Raw genomic sequence first — 17,009 nt, forward strand, 5'->3', positions numbered from 1 at the left:
GTGTTAGGCTTTTTGACATCCGTGTCGTATATGGTTCAGATCGGTCTATATTTGAAAGATGCTACCAAAAAGACCACTATTTTGTTCTACAAAATTGAACAATGACTTGTACTTATTAGACCACTCAATATCCGTGTCGAATTTGGTCCAAATCGGATCATATTTCGATAAAGCTGCTATGGGGGCATAAATTATGCATTTTTTTTTTACCGGATTATGACGAAAGGTGGTTTACAATTTACCCGAGGTGGTGGGTATCCAAAGTTCGGCCCGACTGAAGTAAAGCCGTTTTTCTTGTTTCTAAGTAATTATTTTTTTTCTTTATTAAACTTTTTTTTGTAAAAAAAATTTTATTAAAATTTTTTCTTTGGGGAAAATTTCATTAAATTTTGTCTTTGGAAAAAATTTTATTAAAATTTCCTCTTTTGTTATTTCACTTTATATTTAAAGATTTCCAATTTTGAAGGCTAAAATTGAAAATCTCGGCATCTATTTACTTAATCGTCCATTGGTGTTATGGTAAACAAGTGACGTTTTAAATTCTTCAATATATGCAGGCAGCCACATCAAAGAAATTCCAAGACAACATTCACCTGTTTTAGATATCAAATGACTACTTTTAAGTTCCATGGTCCCATTGCCTAAGTTATTGAAATTAACATTTAGTTAAAAATCTATTCCGACTTTTGCACTTTTAAAATCAAATAAACAAATTTCGTCATAACAAAGTAGAATTCGTACGAATTCATCTCCATTCCTCCACTTATCTGAGGGAATAGAGGTAAAGATATTCCCTCGACTGGCTAGGTAATGTACGGGCCTCAATTTGTTTGGACGTTTTCATTATTGAGATGACGATGGCTATTAGCAAAGTGGCTCAAATATCAAAGGAAATGTTGCTTGTGGTGGCGGGTACTTTTGTTTGATGCCTTGATTGTGAAAGTCGTCAAAACTTTCGTTGTGGAAAGGCCTTCATTAAGTATTTGCAAGCAATTTTGTCATTTAAGACAAAACAAATTGTTAATTTACAAAAACCACTTATTTTTTGTTTTTGCTACCATGTTGATGGCGTTAAAATTATGATGCGAATAGGTTTACGAGTACTTATTGTTCTTAAATATTTGGCAAGGAAATTTATTTTGGTTTGATGTTTGTCATATTGAGAAGAAAAAAAGCTTTTTAAATGTATTTTTGGTGTTTTTTGTAGAAAAATAATTTAACACACCCTGTAACACAAGGTGTTCCATATTATTTTTTCTCTTTATAACGACTGTTTCATTTTGATTTAAAAAAAATCCCTCTCTCTCTTTAATTTCAGGCTTTTCACCTTTGAAAAACTTCCCTGGCAGCAGCACATGTATACCAGGTAATTACTGATAAAGAATGTTTTGAACTCTCTCTTTCTCTCTCTTTAAGGATCAAATTTCAAAATATCCCTTTAAATTAAGGGGTTTAAAAAAGCCTTATATTTCCCCTTTTGAAATATTCTGCAATCAGACAAAAGCAAGAGCAATCCCTAAAACAAAAGGATATTCGCTTTTAAGAATAGAATTCATTCACACTTTGATATTGACTCAAAATACATTAAAGACAAAATGCACTCAATCTCACTCTCTCTCTCTCTCTCGCATCTCTCGTATTTACCTCTCAGAATTTGTGTTTCTTAATCTTTTGGATACCGCAATTTAGTTCCTTTCCTCTGCAATTCGTAAAAAGTATCTCTCACACTCAACTGGCAGTATTGAGTTTGCAAAATACAGAGTTAATATCTGCTTTGCGGTTGTAAAATGACGCACAGTGGGGTAGAATTAAAAAAAAAGTTTATAAAAAATAAGCCGTTCGAATGTAGACAACTCTTTGACATTGAAATGGTAAGAGCTGAGAACATTTGCAAAATTTCACAACATTTTATTAATGAAAATACTTCTTTTGGCCAAAAAAATGTAAAAAAGACACTTTTTTATACCCTACACCATAGGATGGGGATATACTAACTTCTTCCTTCTGTTTGTAACACCAAGAAATATGCGTCTAAGACCCCATAAAGTATATGTATTCTTGATCGTCTCGACGTTTTGAGTCGATTTAGCCATTTCCGTCCGTCTGTCCATCTGTCGAAATCACGAAAGCGGTTGAACGAGCTAGCCACTTGAAATTTTGCACAGAAACTCAATATTGATGTAGGTCGTTGGGGATTGCAAATGGGCCATATTGGTTTAGGTTTAGATAAAGCTCCCATATAAACCGATCTCACGATTTGACTTCTTGAGCCCATGGAAGCCACAATTTTTATCCGATTTTGCTGAAATTTTGCCCATAGTATTCTGTTATGACTTCCAACAACGGAACCAAGTACGGTCCAAATCGGTAAAAAGCATGATATAGCTCCCATATTAACCGATCTCCCGATTTGACTTCTTGAACCTTAATAAGCCTTAATTTTTGTCCGATTCGGCTGAAATTTTGCATATAGTGTTCTGTTATGACTTCCAACAACTAAACCAAGTGCGGTCCACATCGGTCTATAACCTGATATAGCTCCCATATAAACCTATCTCCCGATTTGACTTCTTGGACCCTCAAAAGACGCGATTTTTATCAGATTTGGCTGAAATTTCGCATATAGTGTTCTGTTATGACTACAAACAAATGTGCCAAGTGCGGTCTAAATCGGTCAAGAAAAGGATATAGCTCCCATATAAACCGATCTCCAGATTTGACTTCTTGAGCCGTTACAAGTCGCGATTTTTATCCAATTTGTCTGAAATTTTGCATATAGTGTTCTGTTATGACTTCCAACAACTGTACCAAGTACGGTACAAATCGGTCAAAAACATGATATAGCCCCCATATAACCCCGATCTCCCGATTTGACATCTTGAGTCGTTACAAGTCGCGATTTTTATCCGATTTGGCTGAAATTTTGCATATAGTGTTCTTTTATGACTTCCAACATCTGTGCCGAACTAAGCACATTTTTTCTTGTTTTTTTTCTTCTTCATTTTTTCAAAGTAATGTCTTCAAGTTTTCCGGGTGATGGGCTACTAAACCATCGCCCCAACCTATCTTTTTATCGTTATGTAGGATGACAATGATAGCTATCCAGGTGACACCGCGGGGAGGTTTGTGTACAAATTTGAGGTAAAGGAAGACCAATATAAGCCTGGAATTTCCCAACTCAATACTAATCAGATACGTTGCTTGGCTTCCGACATTCCCAAGTCATCCCCTTGAGTAATATATGATATGAATATCCCATCTTTTCTGCCGGTGCTCTTTCAGATTGGTGACCTTTTTCTTTAAAAATCTTGGACATTGGCAAATTTGGTTGGCCTACCGGTGTGTGGATTGTCTTCAAACTCAAATCTTTAATTTTTGAACTGGACAAACTATCCTCGCAGGTTTACCAAGCCACTTCAGCCCAGTGTTTCGTATCCCTCTTGATTATGAAGGGTGATTTTTTAGCTGTTATCTTTTTGGCAACACTAGTTTAAACAGCTCACTCGCGTTTTCACAGTCAAAGATCATGAATCGTCTTCGAAACGAACAATGCTTGCAAATTATTGGGTTGCCCAAAAAGTAATTGCGGATTTTTCATATAGTCGGCGTTGACAAATTTTTTCACAGCTCGTGACTCTGTAATTGCATTCTTTCTTCTGTTAGTTATCAGCTGTTACTTTTTGCTTGCTTTAGAAAAAAAGTGTAAAAGAAGTGTATTTGATTAAAGTTCATTCTAAGTTTTTTTAAAAATGCATTTACTTTCTTTTAAAAAATCCGCAATTACTTTTTGGGCAACCCAATATTAAATTTTATTATTAAAATGCGATCCACTTTTTTTATCAAAAATTGTGTCCAGCAACGAAGCTCATTTTGGGCTCAATGGATACTTAAATAAGCAGAATAATAGATTTTGGAGTGACGATCAGCCAGAAGCATTGCAAGAGCTACCAATGCATCTAGAGAAAGTCACAGTTTGGTGCGGTTTATGGGCTGTCGGCATCATTGGACCGTACTTCTTCAAAGATGGTGCGAATCGCAACGTATCGGTGAATGGTGGTCGCTAACGTGAGCTGATATCAAACTTTTTTGTCCAAAATGCAAGAGCTTGGCTTTCATGAAATGTGGTTTCAACAACACGGTACCACATGCCACACACTGCATGGGTAACATTATATTATATGGACTGAACTATCGATTCAAATAAAGATTTCATGGATTTTTTTTTTTTTGAATTTGATGTGTTTTTTTTTTTTGAAAAAATTTCCTATAGCTCTTAAAAATTTACTCTTTATATGTGTTGGAATCTATTCACTTAGCCAAGATTTTTTTGGCTTTCAGTCAATAACATTTTTAAACAATTTTTTGATATAAACATTTTTCATATAAACTGGGAATAATGAAATTAATTTAGCTCCCCACCTCCATAGGAATATATAACAAACCCATATGTTTTTTTCCGTTCTCTGAGATCCACACTAAGAATAACTCTTTGCCATTTCAATTTTCAAATTAAAATAGTGTGAAACAATAAATCTTGGAAATTGCTAATAAAATGTTGAAATAATACCCGTTTGCCGGCACTAATTTTTATTTGGTAGCAAAGCAAAAAAAAACAACAAAACAAACACAATAAAGCATAACAATGAATACAAAACAACCTGTTTGGTTGACAACAACGACAAAAAAAGGATTGTAACTAAACACACATGCTCACACACACACATTCACTTCATTCCAATAAATAAACAAATTCACTTTCATTTGTCCATGCCATACATACACATGCACACATGTTGATGGCTATGGGGTTGTGTTCAAGTGTGCAAGAAAGAATATGCGTACATATGTTCATACATATGTATGCGTGTAAGAAGAGAGTTTGGGTGTGTGTGGATGTGTGGATTCTGTCACACATTGAAAATAATGAACATTACATTTTGTTGCATTTGTAACGGCAATAAATATTTGAAAAGAGCCTAAGGGAGGTGGTATAAAAACTTTCAGACTTTACGAAGAGTATAAAAATCCCTTGCCAAAGGGAAACAGAAACTTGATAAGTTAAAAAATCTCATGTATGGGTGATGTATTTAAATGTTATTTGTCAAATCTATATTTGGTGCCAATATCCAGCACTTCAAAGGGTTATATTGGTTGCCCAAAAAGTAATTGCGGATTTTTTAAAAGAAAGTAAATGCATTTTTAATAAAACTTAGAATGAACTTTAATCAAATATACTTTTTTACACTTTTTTTCTAAAGCAAGCTAAAAGTAACAGCTGATAACTGACAGAAGAAAGAATGCAATTACAGAGTCACAAGCTGTGAAAAAATTTGTCAACGCCGACTATATGAAAAATCCGCAATTACTTTTGGGCAACCCAATAGTTACGATATATATCAGAACTGTATAGAGTATTGTTCCACAGAAGTTTTCTACCACCTGAGATGGCGAAAAACTGAATTTGGACCAAATCGGTTGGAAAATGTGATCTGAGAACTTCAAACCCTTTAGAGGCTGTTTCATCAAAGACCTAGAACATTTGCATTCATTTAAAATTTTTCTCCTCAAAGATTTGCTGTTGTTTCATAACTACAGAACCAAGTCCTATTACAGCACTTGAATGGGTTGAGGCTGATAGATTTCGCCGCGGCAAAGAACATGGTAGTTAGTAGCACCAGATTTCAACATAGAAATGTTCACAAAGCCATATCCTGGCGAGACCATAAAAAAATTTTCAACGCTGGTTTTCCCCTCCTAATGCTGGCAACTTTTGTGAGGTACTATGCCATGTAAAACTTCTCTCCAAAGAGGTGTCGCACTGCGCCACGCCGTTCGGACTCGGCTATAAAAAGGAAGCCCCTTATCATTGTGCTTAAAACTTGAATCGGACTGCACTCATTGATATGTGAGAAGTTTGGCCCTGTTCCTTGGTGGAATGTTCATCGCCAAAATTTGCATTGCATATGGCTGTTACCCGATCAAAACACGAGAAACCAAATCGATGACGTTTTGATAGAAGGAAGGCATTCATCCAGCGTGATAGATGTACGATCGATCCGTGGAGCAAATATATAGATTCGGATCATTGCCTTGTTGCAGCAAAGGTTCGCACCCGTTTGAACATGGCGAGGAAAGTACGATCTGACACTGCACGGAAGCTGGACATTAAAAAGCTGCAAACACAACAAATAGCAGCGGCATACTCCACTCGACTGACCCAACTGCTTGATGAAAGCACTCCTTGTTCCGATGATATAATAGCGCAGTGGCAAACTATTGCCCACTCCATGGAAAATGCCGCGAAATCCGTAATGGGGTACCGGAAGCCACCTTCAAGAAACCCATGGTACGACCAAGAATGTCGAGATGCTACTTAAGTCAAGAATGCGGCATATAGAGCAACCCTGCAATCAGTAGCAACGCGCCAGATGAAGGAGAGGTAACGGGAGAAAAGGAGAGAGGAGAAACGTCTATTCCGCAGAAAGAAAAGCGGAAATGGAAAGACATGAGTGTGAGCGAATTGAGATGTACAGGAGTCAGAATAAAGTCCGGAAATTCTACCAAATAATTAAACATCAAACCCAGGGCTTTGGTGCAGGCACATCCTCCTGCAGAGACAAAGAAGGAAATCTGGTAACTGACACAGACAACATGCTGAGAATATGGAAAGAACATTTTACCCAACTGCTAGTGTTCGATGTTGTCGGCGAAGAGGATACCGCAGAACCAATCCCTGATGATGGTATAGAATGTTTACCTCCTATTCAGAATGAGGTCCAAATAGCAGTGACCCGACTAAAGAACAACAAGGCTGCAAGAGCCGACGGGTTACCCGCTGAACTATTTAAGACCGGAGGCGATACGCTGATAAGGCGAATGCATCAACTTACCCGCGCGATGTGGCTAGAAGATGATTGGAACCTCAGCATACTATGTCCCGTACACAAGAAAGGAGACAAGAGGGAATGTGCCAACTACAGAGGAATAAGGTCTCCCCATCGCATACAAGATACTCTCGAGCGTGAAAGATTAAAATCTAAAGTCAATGAGATAATTGGGCCCTATCAATGCGGCTTTAGACCTGGTAAATCCACCATGGACCAGATTTTCACACTGCGCCAAATCCTGGAAAAGACCCGAGAAGGACAAAACAACGCCTACCATCTCTTTTTTGACCACAAAATCGCCTTGGATACTCCTTTACGTTCAAAGGTATTTCAAGCCATGTCTGAGTTTGGTATCCCTGCAAAATTATTGAGACTCTGCAGGATGACACTTGGTGATAGCCGTTCCTCAGCTGGAATAGGAAAGAATCTCTCCGAACCATTTAATACCAAACGAGGTTTCAGACGAGGAGACAGCCAATCGTGTGATCGTTTAATATCCTGCTGGAGAAGATTATACGAGATGCAGATGTGAATAGATATGGCACACTAATCACAAGAGAGCACATTCTACTCGCCTATGCCGACGACATCGATATCATAGGTCGGTCAACGGAAGGAGTAACTGCAGCCTTTGGAAGAATCGAAAGAGAGTCAGTAAAAATGGGTCTGGCAGTAAATGGAGATATGACGAAATGGATGGTTTCAACTCCCAGAAAGCCTTTCACAACCGAGCAAAATGCAAATGCAGATGCAAATTTTGCCCATGAACATTCCAGTAAGGAACAGGGGCAAACTTCTCACATATCCATGAGTGCAGTCCGATTCAAGTTTAAGCTCAATGATAGGGGGCCTCCTATTTATAGCCGAGACCGAACGGCGAGCCGCAGTGCGACACCTCTGTGGAGAGAAGTTTTACATGGCATAGTACCTCACAAATGTTGCCAGCATTGGGAGGGGGAAACCACCGCTGAAAATTTTTTCTGATGGTCTTGCCAGGATTCGAACCCAGGCGTTCAGCGTCATAGGCGGACATGCTAACCTCTGCGCTACGGTGGCCGAGCAGATAAAGAAAATGGAGAAAGTTGGGAACCACAACTTTGGGACAGTCAGTAACTTTATCTACCTCGGCACCGCCGTAACCGAAACGAATGACACCAGTTTTGAGATAAAGCGAAGAATAATACTGGCAAACAGATGCTACTTTGGACAAAGTACGACAGACGACTCGACAGACGAAGATTACACTATACAAGACACTGATACTTAGCTGTGCTGTTATATGGTTCTGAAGCATGGGTACTTGTGAGAGCAGATGAGGCAGTGCTTGGAGTATTTGAGAGAAAGATTCTTCGTAAGTTTGCGTTAATGGAGAATATAGGCGACGTATGAACCACCAGCTGTATGAACTGTATGACGACGATAGCTTAGTTACACTCATCAAAATACAACGGCTGCTTTCGCTAGGTCATGTTGTCAGAATGGATGAAGAAGCTCCAGCAAAGAAGTCTTTTGAAGGCAAACACGGTGGTACACGCAAACCGAGAGGACCAAAAGCCCGTTGGAAAGATCAAGTGGTGGGAGACATCTCGAAATTTGGTGTCAGAGATTTTCGAATGAGCGCAGAAGATCGAGGCGCTTGGAAGGCTGTTCTACGTTCGGCTTGTGGAACAAATATTCTGTCATTGCCCATTAAAATAAGTAAAGTATCTCAAATTGTATACTGGTTTTACTATTGGGTTGCCCAAAAAGTAATTGCGGATTTTTCATATAGTCGGCTTTGATCAATTTTTTCACAGCTTGTGACTCTGTAATTGCATTCTTTCTTCTGTCAGTTATCAGCTGTTACTTTTAGCTTGCTTTAGAAAAAAAGTGTAAAAAAAGTATATTTGATTAAAGTTCATTCTAAGTTTTATTAAAAATGTATTTTTCTTTTAAAAAATCCGCAATTACTTTTTGGGCAACCCAATATTTCATACAAAAACTTTAAGTTAAGTTGTAACTTCTCATATCTCATATTGTATGCTGGGTTGTTTAACAACTCCAAGTTAAGTCAATTTTAATTTCTGGCAAGACAGATGATTGCAAAAAAAAACGAATAACCAACACCATCGACACCATATCCACCATAAGGACAATAACATTCAAGATACTAGAAGGAGTTCGTGTTCTAACGCTTATGACCCAATACAAATGTGTCTGTATACTCATATGTGAGCTTGAACACAGACAGAACCAAAGTTTTTGTCCATATGTGTTAACATGTTATGGCAATTTAACCCTTTCGTTACACACATTAACACCCAAAGTCCTGGCAATCGTCATCGGTTTCGGTCTTGTCATCAACATCATCATCATCATCATCACCACCATCATCTTTATTTCCATTGTCTACAATTCGGTGTTTTGGGTCGTTTATCTGTCTGTCTATTTGGTGGTTCATCGTCGTCCATCCTTGTGTCTGTTCTCATCTGTGTCGCTGTGTATGTGTGTGTTTTAACACACATCATTGTTTTTATTCAATTTACACACAACGTTTGTCATAGTTGTTGCAAGGATATGTGGAAACATCAACCACCACTCACTCATAGTAAGAAGTTCAATGAATTAGAAATAACAAAAGTAATTTCATTTAAAGTTTATGGGACCATTTAAAAAAGAAGCTTGGTTAAGCATTCTAGCCATAAGAGCACAATTGGGTAGATGTAGTCACTTGAAAGTACTGACATTCTTGAAATAGACTTTAGCAAGTAAAAGCGTGCTAAGTTCGGCCAGGCCGAATCTTGGAAAACCACCACCATGGATTCTGGTAAAATATGAGAGCTATATCTGGTTATAGACCGAATGGGACCGTACTTGTCGCAGTTGTTGAGAGTCATAACAGAACACTGTATGCAAAATTTCAACCAAATCAGATAAAAATCGCGGCTTGTAAGGTCTCAAGAAGTCAAATCGGGTACTTGGCACAGTTGACGAAAGTCATTATAAAACACTACGTGCAAAATTTCAGCCAAATCGGATTAAAATTACGGTTTCCAGGGGCTCAGAAAGTCAAATCAGCAGATCGGTTTATATGGGATCTATATCAGTTTATAGACCGATGTGGACCGCATTTGGCTCCATTGTTAGGAGTCATAACAGATACTATGTGCAAAATTTCAGCCAAATCGGACGATATATGCGGCTTCCAGGGGCTCAGGAAATCAAATCAGGAGATCGGTTTATATGGGAGCTATATCAGTTTATAGACCGATTTGGACCGTACTTGGCAAAGTTGTTAGGAGTCATAACAGAACACTATGTGCAAAATTTCAGCCAAATCGGACGATATATGTGGCTTCCAGGGGCTCAAGAAGTCAAATCGGGAGATCGGTTTATATGGGAGCTATATCAGGTTATAGACGGATTTGGACCGTACTTGGCAATGTTGTTGGAAGTCATAACAGAACACTACATGCAAAATTTCAGCCAAATCGGACGAAATTTGTGGCTTTCAGGGGCTCAAGAAATCAAATCATGAGATCGGTTTATATGGGAGCTATATCAGGTTATAGACCGATTTGAATCATACTTGGTTCCGTTGTTGGGAGTCATAACAGAATACTATGTGCAAAATTTCAGCCGAATTGGACAAAAATTGTGACTTCCAGGGGCTCAAGAAGTTAAATCGGGAAATCGGTTTATATGGGAGCTATATCCAAATCTGAACCGATATGGCCCATTGGCAATCCCCAATGACCTACATCAATATAAAGCAACTGTGCAAAATTTCAAGCGGCTAGCATTACGCGTTCGACCGCTATGGTGATTTCGACAGACGGACATGGGTAGTTCTAATCAGAATTTCGAGACGATAAAAAAATTTTACCGAAAATTTAAACAAGTTTTCTCGGAAAAATTTGGTCGAAATCAGTTTAGTCAAATTTTGTTGAAATATGCCTCTAAGGCCCTAAGCCTTCTAAGTGATTATTCTTGATCGTGATGACATTTTTAGTCCGTCTGCATATATCTGAAACTGTGCATAAATATTTCCCATTAGTGTAGGTCAGTTGGTATTGTAAATGGGCAAAATCGGTCCATGTTTTGATATGGCTGCCATATAAACCGATCTTGGGTCTTGACTTCTTGAGCCTTTAGAAGGCGTAGTTCTTATCTGATTTGGCTGAAATTTTGCACATAGTGTTTTGGTGGCACTTCCAACAACTGTATCAAGTATGGTCTAAATTGGTTGATAACCTGATATAGCTGCCATATAAACCGATCTCCTGATTAGACTTCTTGAGCCTCTAGAGGGCACAATTCCTATCCGATTTGGCTAAAATTTTGCGTGACTTAATTAGTTATGACTTCTGTACTAAGTATAGTCTAAATCGGCTCATAACCTGATTTAGCTGCCATATAAACCGATCACCGAATAAGACTTCTTGAGCCTCTAGAGGGCGAAATTCCTATCCGATTTGGTTGAAATTTTACATGACGGGTTTTGTTTTGACTTCCGATAACTGTGCTAGGTATGGTTCAAATCGGTTCATAACCTAATATAGCTGCGATATTAACCGATTTGGGTCTTGAGCTTCTAGAGGGCGCAATTCTTAACCGATTTGGCTGAAATTTAGCATGAAGTGGTCTGGTTTTACTTGCAACAACTGTGCCAAGTATAGTCTAAATCAGTCCATATTCTAATATAGCCGTCATATAAACCGGTCTTGGGTCTTGACTTCTAGAGCTTCTAGAGGGTGCAATTCTTATCCGATTTGGATGAAATTTCGCATGAAGTGTTCTGGTATGACTCCCAACTACTGTGCCAAGTATATTCTAAATCAGTCCATAACCTGATATAGTCGCCATGGAAACCGGTCTTGGGTCTTGACTACTAGTGCTTCTAGAGGGTGCAATTCTTATCCGATTTGGCTGAAATTTTGCATGACTTGTTTCGATAGGACTTCCAACAACTTTGCTAAGTATATTCTAAATCAGTCCATAACCTGATATAGGCGCCATATAAACCGATCTCTCAATTAGACCTCTTGAGCCTCTAGAGGGCGCTATACCTATCCGATTTGGCTGAAATTTTGCATGACTTGTTTCGTTATGACTTTCAATAACTGTGCTTAGTATGGTTCTAATTGGTCCATAACGTGATATAGCTGCCATATAAACCGATCTTTGGTCTTGACTTGAGCTTCTAGAGGGCGCAATTCTTATCCGATTTGGCCGAAATTAGACTTCTTGGGCTTCTAGAGGGCGCAATTCATCTCCAATATGATTAAAATTGATAACATGTCGTTTTGATATGACTTCCAACAACTGTTCCAAGTATGGTCTAAATCGGTATATAACCTGATGTAGCTGCCATATAAACCGATCTCCCAGTTTGACTTTTTGAGCCTCTGGGTGGTCAGAATAATTACTCGATCTGCCTGAAATTTTGGAGGTGGTGTTTTTCTATAACTGGTGTTTTTCTATTTGTAAAAGTCATTCAAATAACTTAACAAATGCAGACCATGGATGGGGGAGGGTATGCAAGTTTTGGCCCGGCCGAGTTTAGCACGCTTTTACTTGTTTTCTTAAATTTGGTTTAATAAGAAAAATTTACAAAAAAAATGATTTTATAACAAATTTTCAAGAATTTTTCGCAATGTTTTCCAAATTTTTCTTTCATAAAATTTTTACGAAAATGAACTTCCAGATTTTTTTTTAAATGAAACAAGTTCTTCTAGAGAATCAACAGACTCTCTTCTACGGACACATGTTTATCGAAGAATTGTTGTAAAGGGTGATTTTTTAGTTATTTTTATTTTGGCAACCCTGGCTCATTTCACGATTCGTGTTTTGTTTCACTGTTAAACATCTTCAGTTTTGTCTATAATTTAACCATGAATAAACGAACAATGCTTGCTAATTATTGAATTTTATTACCAAAATGCTTTCTCTGTTAAGAAAGTTCATCGTGCGCTTCTTCTTCTTCTGCGACGAAGCTCTTTTGGCTCAATGTATACGTAAATAAACAGAATTGTCGATTTTAGAGTGAAAATCAGCCCGAAGCATTGAAAGAGCTACAAATGCATCCAGAAAAAGTTACAGTTTGGTGCGGTTTATGGGCTGGTGGCATCATTGGACCGTACTTCTTCAAAGACGATGCGAATCGTAACATAACTGTAGTGGTGAGCGCTATGGTGAGATGATATCCAACTTCTTTTTTGCAAGAGTTTGACTTGCATGACATGTGGTTTTAACAAGACCAAGGGCTGGTGGCATCATTGGACCGTACTTCTTCAAAGATGATGCGAATCGTAACGTAACTGTGAATGGTGAGCTGTGCCGTGTGATGATATCCAACTTCTTTTTTGTCCAAAATGCAAGAGTTTGACTTTCATGACATGTGGTTTCAACAAGACTGTGCCACATGCCATACAGCTCGCGTAACAATGGACTTATTGAGACTGCCTAAATAATGCCATTTAAAGCCTTGAGATGAGGCACAAAATAAGTGCCAGCATTTGTTAGGTGATATCTAAGTACCACTCTCAGACATTTTTGACGTCCTCACCATGCCATGAACCCATTAGCTAAACATCATAGATGAACAGAAAATCGTATACACAAATGTTACCCTACACAAATCAATAGCTGAGTGATCTCGAATCCTTTCTTCGACTCATGAAAAACCTAAATCCTTGAGAAAAAACAGACGAAGCGTAAAATTAAACAGTTAACACGCAATACTGATTATAACTGTGATTAGTTATTGTAATGTGATAATCACATCATCATATTTGACTTATGACCGAATTCGCTTTAATTCTGCAAGCATTAACCCTTTTTAGTTACGCCACTAAATTTTGCGAGCTCACATATGTCAGTCATCATAAGGAGGCGTGACAATACTCTAAAGAGCATTTTTTCAGTGATTGTTCTGCTTTGTGATATTTCAATTAAGTCAACCGTAAAAAATGCACTTAATGGCAAGAAATTAATTCCGTTGAGATCGCAATAACAATGATTTTTGGTAGGTTCGCTGCCCTTATGCATCGACATATTGGGCAGGTAAGTGGGTATTACTTTGCCACCCTTAAGGCCAAAACAGAATGAGCACGTTGAGCGTTACGTTAAAAATGAAACTTTACAAACAAATCCCACAAAAGCAAATCAAACAAGTAAAAGCGTGATAAGTTCGGCCGGGCCGAACCCAGAACCCACCACTATGGATTCTGCTAAAACATGGGAGATATATCTGATTATAGACCGATTTGGACCGTACTTAGCAAAGTTGTTGAGAGCCATAATAGAACACTATATGCAAAATTTCAGTCAAATCGAATAAAAATTGCGACTTCCAAAGGCTCAAGAAGACCGGCTCAAGAAATCCGGAGATCGGTTTATATGGGAGCTATATCAGTTTATAGACCGATTCGAACCGTACTTAGCATAGTTGTTGGAAGTCTTAACCGAACACTACATGCAAAATTTCAGCCAAATCGGGCAAAAACTACCGCATATGAGGGTTCAAGAGGTCAAATCGGGAGATCGGTTTATATAGGAGCTACTAACCGAACCGGGCCCGCTCCGCTGAGTCTTCTTTAACTCTCTAATATCTTTTCAGGGTAGGGACACTTCGCCCTGAATGCGGATATCGAATTTGTGCCATTGTAGCCTATGACCCGTTCGAATCCTGGCGAGAACATCGAACAAAGCGGTGTTTAGGGGGTGCTTTTGGGCGTACCCAAAAACTCTTGGCTCCAAAATTGGATATCAAATTCGTTTTCTACACTCAAATACCTTTCATTTGAGTTCCCGCTGGGAACTTAAATTTTGATACCATATTCGTTTTCTAGTCTCCAAAACCTTTCATTTAATGCCCTTAATATGCCCATCGGACCATTTTCGGATATGGGTGGCGTTTTTGGGGCGGCCCGATGGGTACTTTTAATACCATATTCGAATTTTACTCTCCAATACCTTTCATTTGATACGTATATTGTCCCGATAAGTCCACTTTTAATTTTGGGTTGTGTTTTTGGCATAAGGGGGAGAGTCCGTCCCCCTTCCGAAACCGAAAAATTATAGAACCTATGTTTCCATCCAGACCAACCTACACAATATGCGAAAATTTCGAGAAAATTGGTGCTGTAATTTTTCAGTCTTTACGGAACAAACAAACCGAGTCCCATATATCCGTGATTGCCTAATGTGCCAATTTTAGGCGTTTATGAGATTGTATGCCAGATTCGTTATCTACTCCCGCATACTTTTCATTTGATAGCCATATTGTCCTTATCGGTTCACTTACTCACCTCTTCCGTTATCAAAAAATTATAAAGCCTATTCCTACTTCCTGACCATATTCGTAATCTACTTTCGAATACCTTTCATTTGAGTCCCATATTGGTATGATCGTCAAATAAACCTATTTAAAGGGGTTTTTGGGGCTGGGGCGGCCACCCAGGTACTTGGACCCAACTTTTATTATGAAATTCGTACTCTACTCTTGAATACCTTTCATTTGAATCCCATATTGTCCCGATCGATCCACTTTTATTTTTGGGTAGTACTTTTGGGGTGAGAGGGAGGGTCAGATTCGGACCGTACTGGACTCAGTTATTGGAAGTCATAACAGAACACAATATCCAAAATTTCATCCAAATCGGACAAAAATTGCGGCGTGAGAGGGAAAAAGGGCACTGGCTCAGCTTCTTCTGTGCCTGAGGGATAAGGGTGGAACGCCGGCTAGGGCCTCCATAGTCACCGAAAAATGGTTGATTTACGGCATGAGCGGCGAGGATGGAAAGAGACTTAGTGCACTCACGGCGTGATTTATGCACTAGGTCGCAGGGACGCGATTGATTGGCACCTGTGTCTGAGAGACAAGGGTGAAGCGCAGTCAAGCATAGTAACCGAGACATAGATCAATCACGGAATCGGCGAGGCATTAGGTGACAAGGACGAATGATCGTGGGATCAATGGCTCAGCGACTTTTGTGTCTGGGGGGTAAAGCCGAAACACTGGCTAGGATAGTCACCGAGATATGGTAAACTCACGGCATGCTTAAATCACTAGAACACAGGGACATCGGGGTAGGCGTATGGAATAATCGCGTGATCCGTTGCTCGAATAGTCACCGAGACGTATTTTACTCGCGGCGTGATCAAAAAACAAGGTTGGAGGTGCAGATGAAACGAATGCGTGATCTATGGTTCTGCCAGACCCATGTTTAAGCAACAAAGATAATGTAAATGGAATGAACGGGGGATGCAATAAACGGTAAAAAGAATCAACACGTGATCAATGGCTTAGCGGCTCCAGTGCCTGAAGGATAACAGTCACTGAGACGTGGTTCACTCTTGGCGTGATAGACGACAAACGGGCACTGGCCTATAAGCTTCTTTGCCTAATAGACACCAGGCTCAACAAAGGTGGCTATATTTAGTAGCACTATTTTCACTTCGACTCTACCTTGGTATCGCCAAGGCTGCTCTTATCACTTGGCTGACGCTTTGCCATGCTGAAATTTCCAATTTGTTGTGTGCCTTTAGGATGACGGTAACTTTTTACCACGTTTCTGAGACTTATACATTGCTGTTGTCCACCCTGGGTAATAACCAAAAACATCTCCTTGCGTTGATGTTGCGATACTACGACAAATAACCTAACTCTATAAGCTCCGTTCTGCGACAGAATGGACTAAGTTCGTTTTATAGAAAATCTTAAAAAAACCTTCAAACCACACAGAAACAAAAAATTGCAAAAAAAAAAACAATAAAAAATTTAATCGAAAATTAAATCGTTTTCAATTAAAAAATTTATTGTTTCAATTTTATTTTAATTGAATATGAATTCTTTTTCAATTACATTCGTAATTGAGATTTTTGCCATTTTCAATTAAAAAATTAATTGATTCAAATAATTTTAATTCATTGGCCAAGGGTGCTACGACAATAACAACAAATCAAACCTTCCCCTTATCGACACCCGAAATTTTTTGAAGAACCCCCGCGGGGGATTTGTTTTTTGTATATTGTGTCCACCGACTTTTACCCAAACAATGCACCTCAGTTTATGTTCCACCAGCTTACACAGATGTTTACCAAATACAAATACAGAAATAAATTGGAATTTTTAAAAAA

The 17,009-nt window shown here is 38.7% G+C and overlaps 1 protein-coding gene across 4 annotated transcripts in view; it reads left to right on the forward strand.

Moving 5' to 3' along the window:
- Positions 1 to 17,009, forward strand: part of LOC106082913 (AF4/FMR2 family member lilli) — a 304,474-nt gene that overhangs the window by 34,247 nt on the left and 253,218 nt on the right. For all 4 annotated transcript variants that reach the window (XM_059366841.1, XM_013245669.2, XM_013245671.2 and 1 more), the window contains exon 3: positions 1,319 to 1,366. In XM_059366841.1, coding sequence (XP_059222824.1) covers positions 1,319 to 1,366 — 48 coding nt within the window. The remainder of the gene's footprint in view (positions 1 to 1,318; positions 1,367 to 17,009) is intronic.

The sequence above is a fragment of the Stomoxys calcitrans genome, chromosome 4, assembly GCF_963082655.1.
Source record: "Stomoxys calcitrans chromosome 4, idStoCalc2.1, whole genome shotgun sequence".
In the NCBI taxonomy this organism is placed as follows: Eukaryota; Metazoa; Arthropoda; class Insecta; order Diptera; family Muscidae; genus Stomoxys; species Stomoxys calcitrans.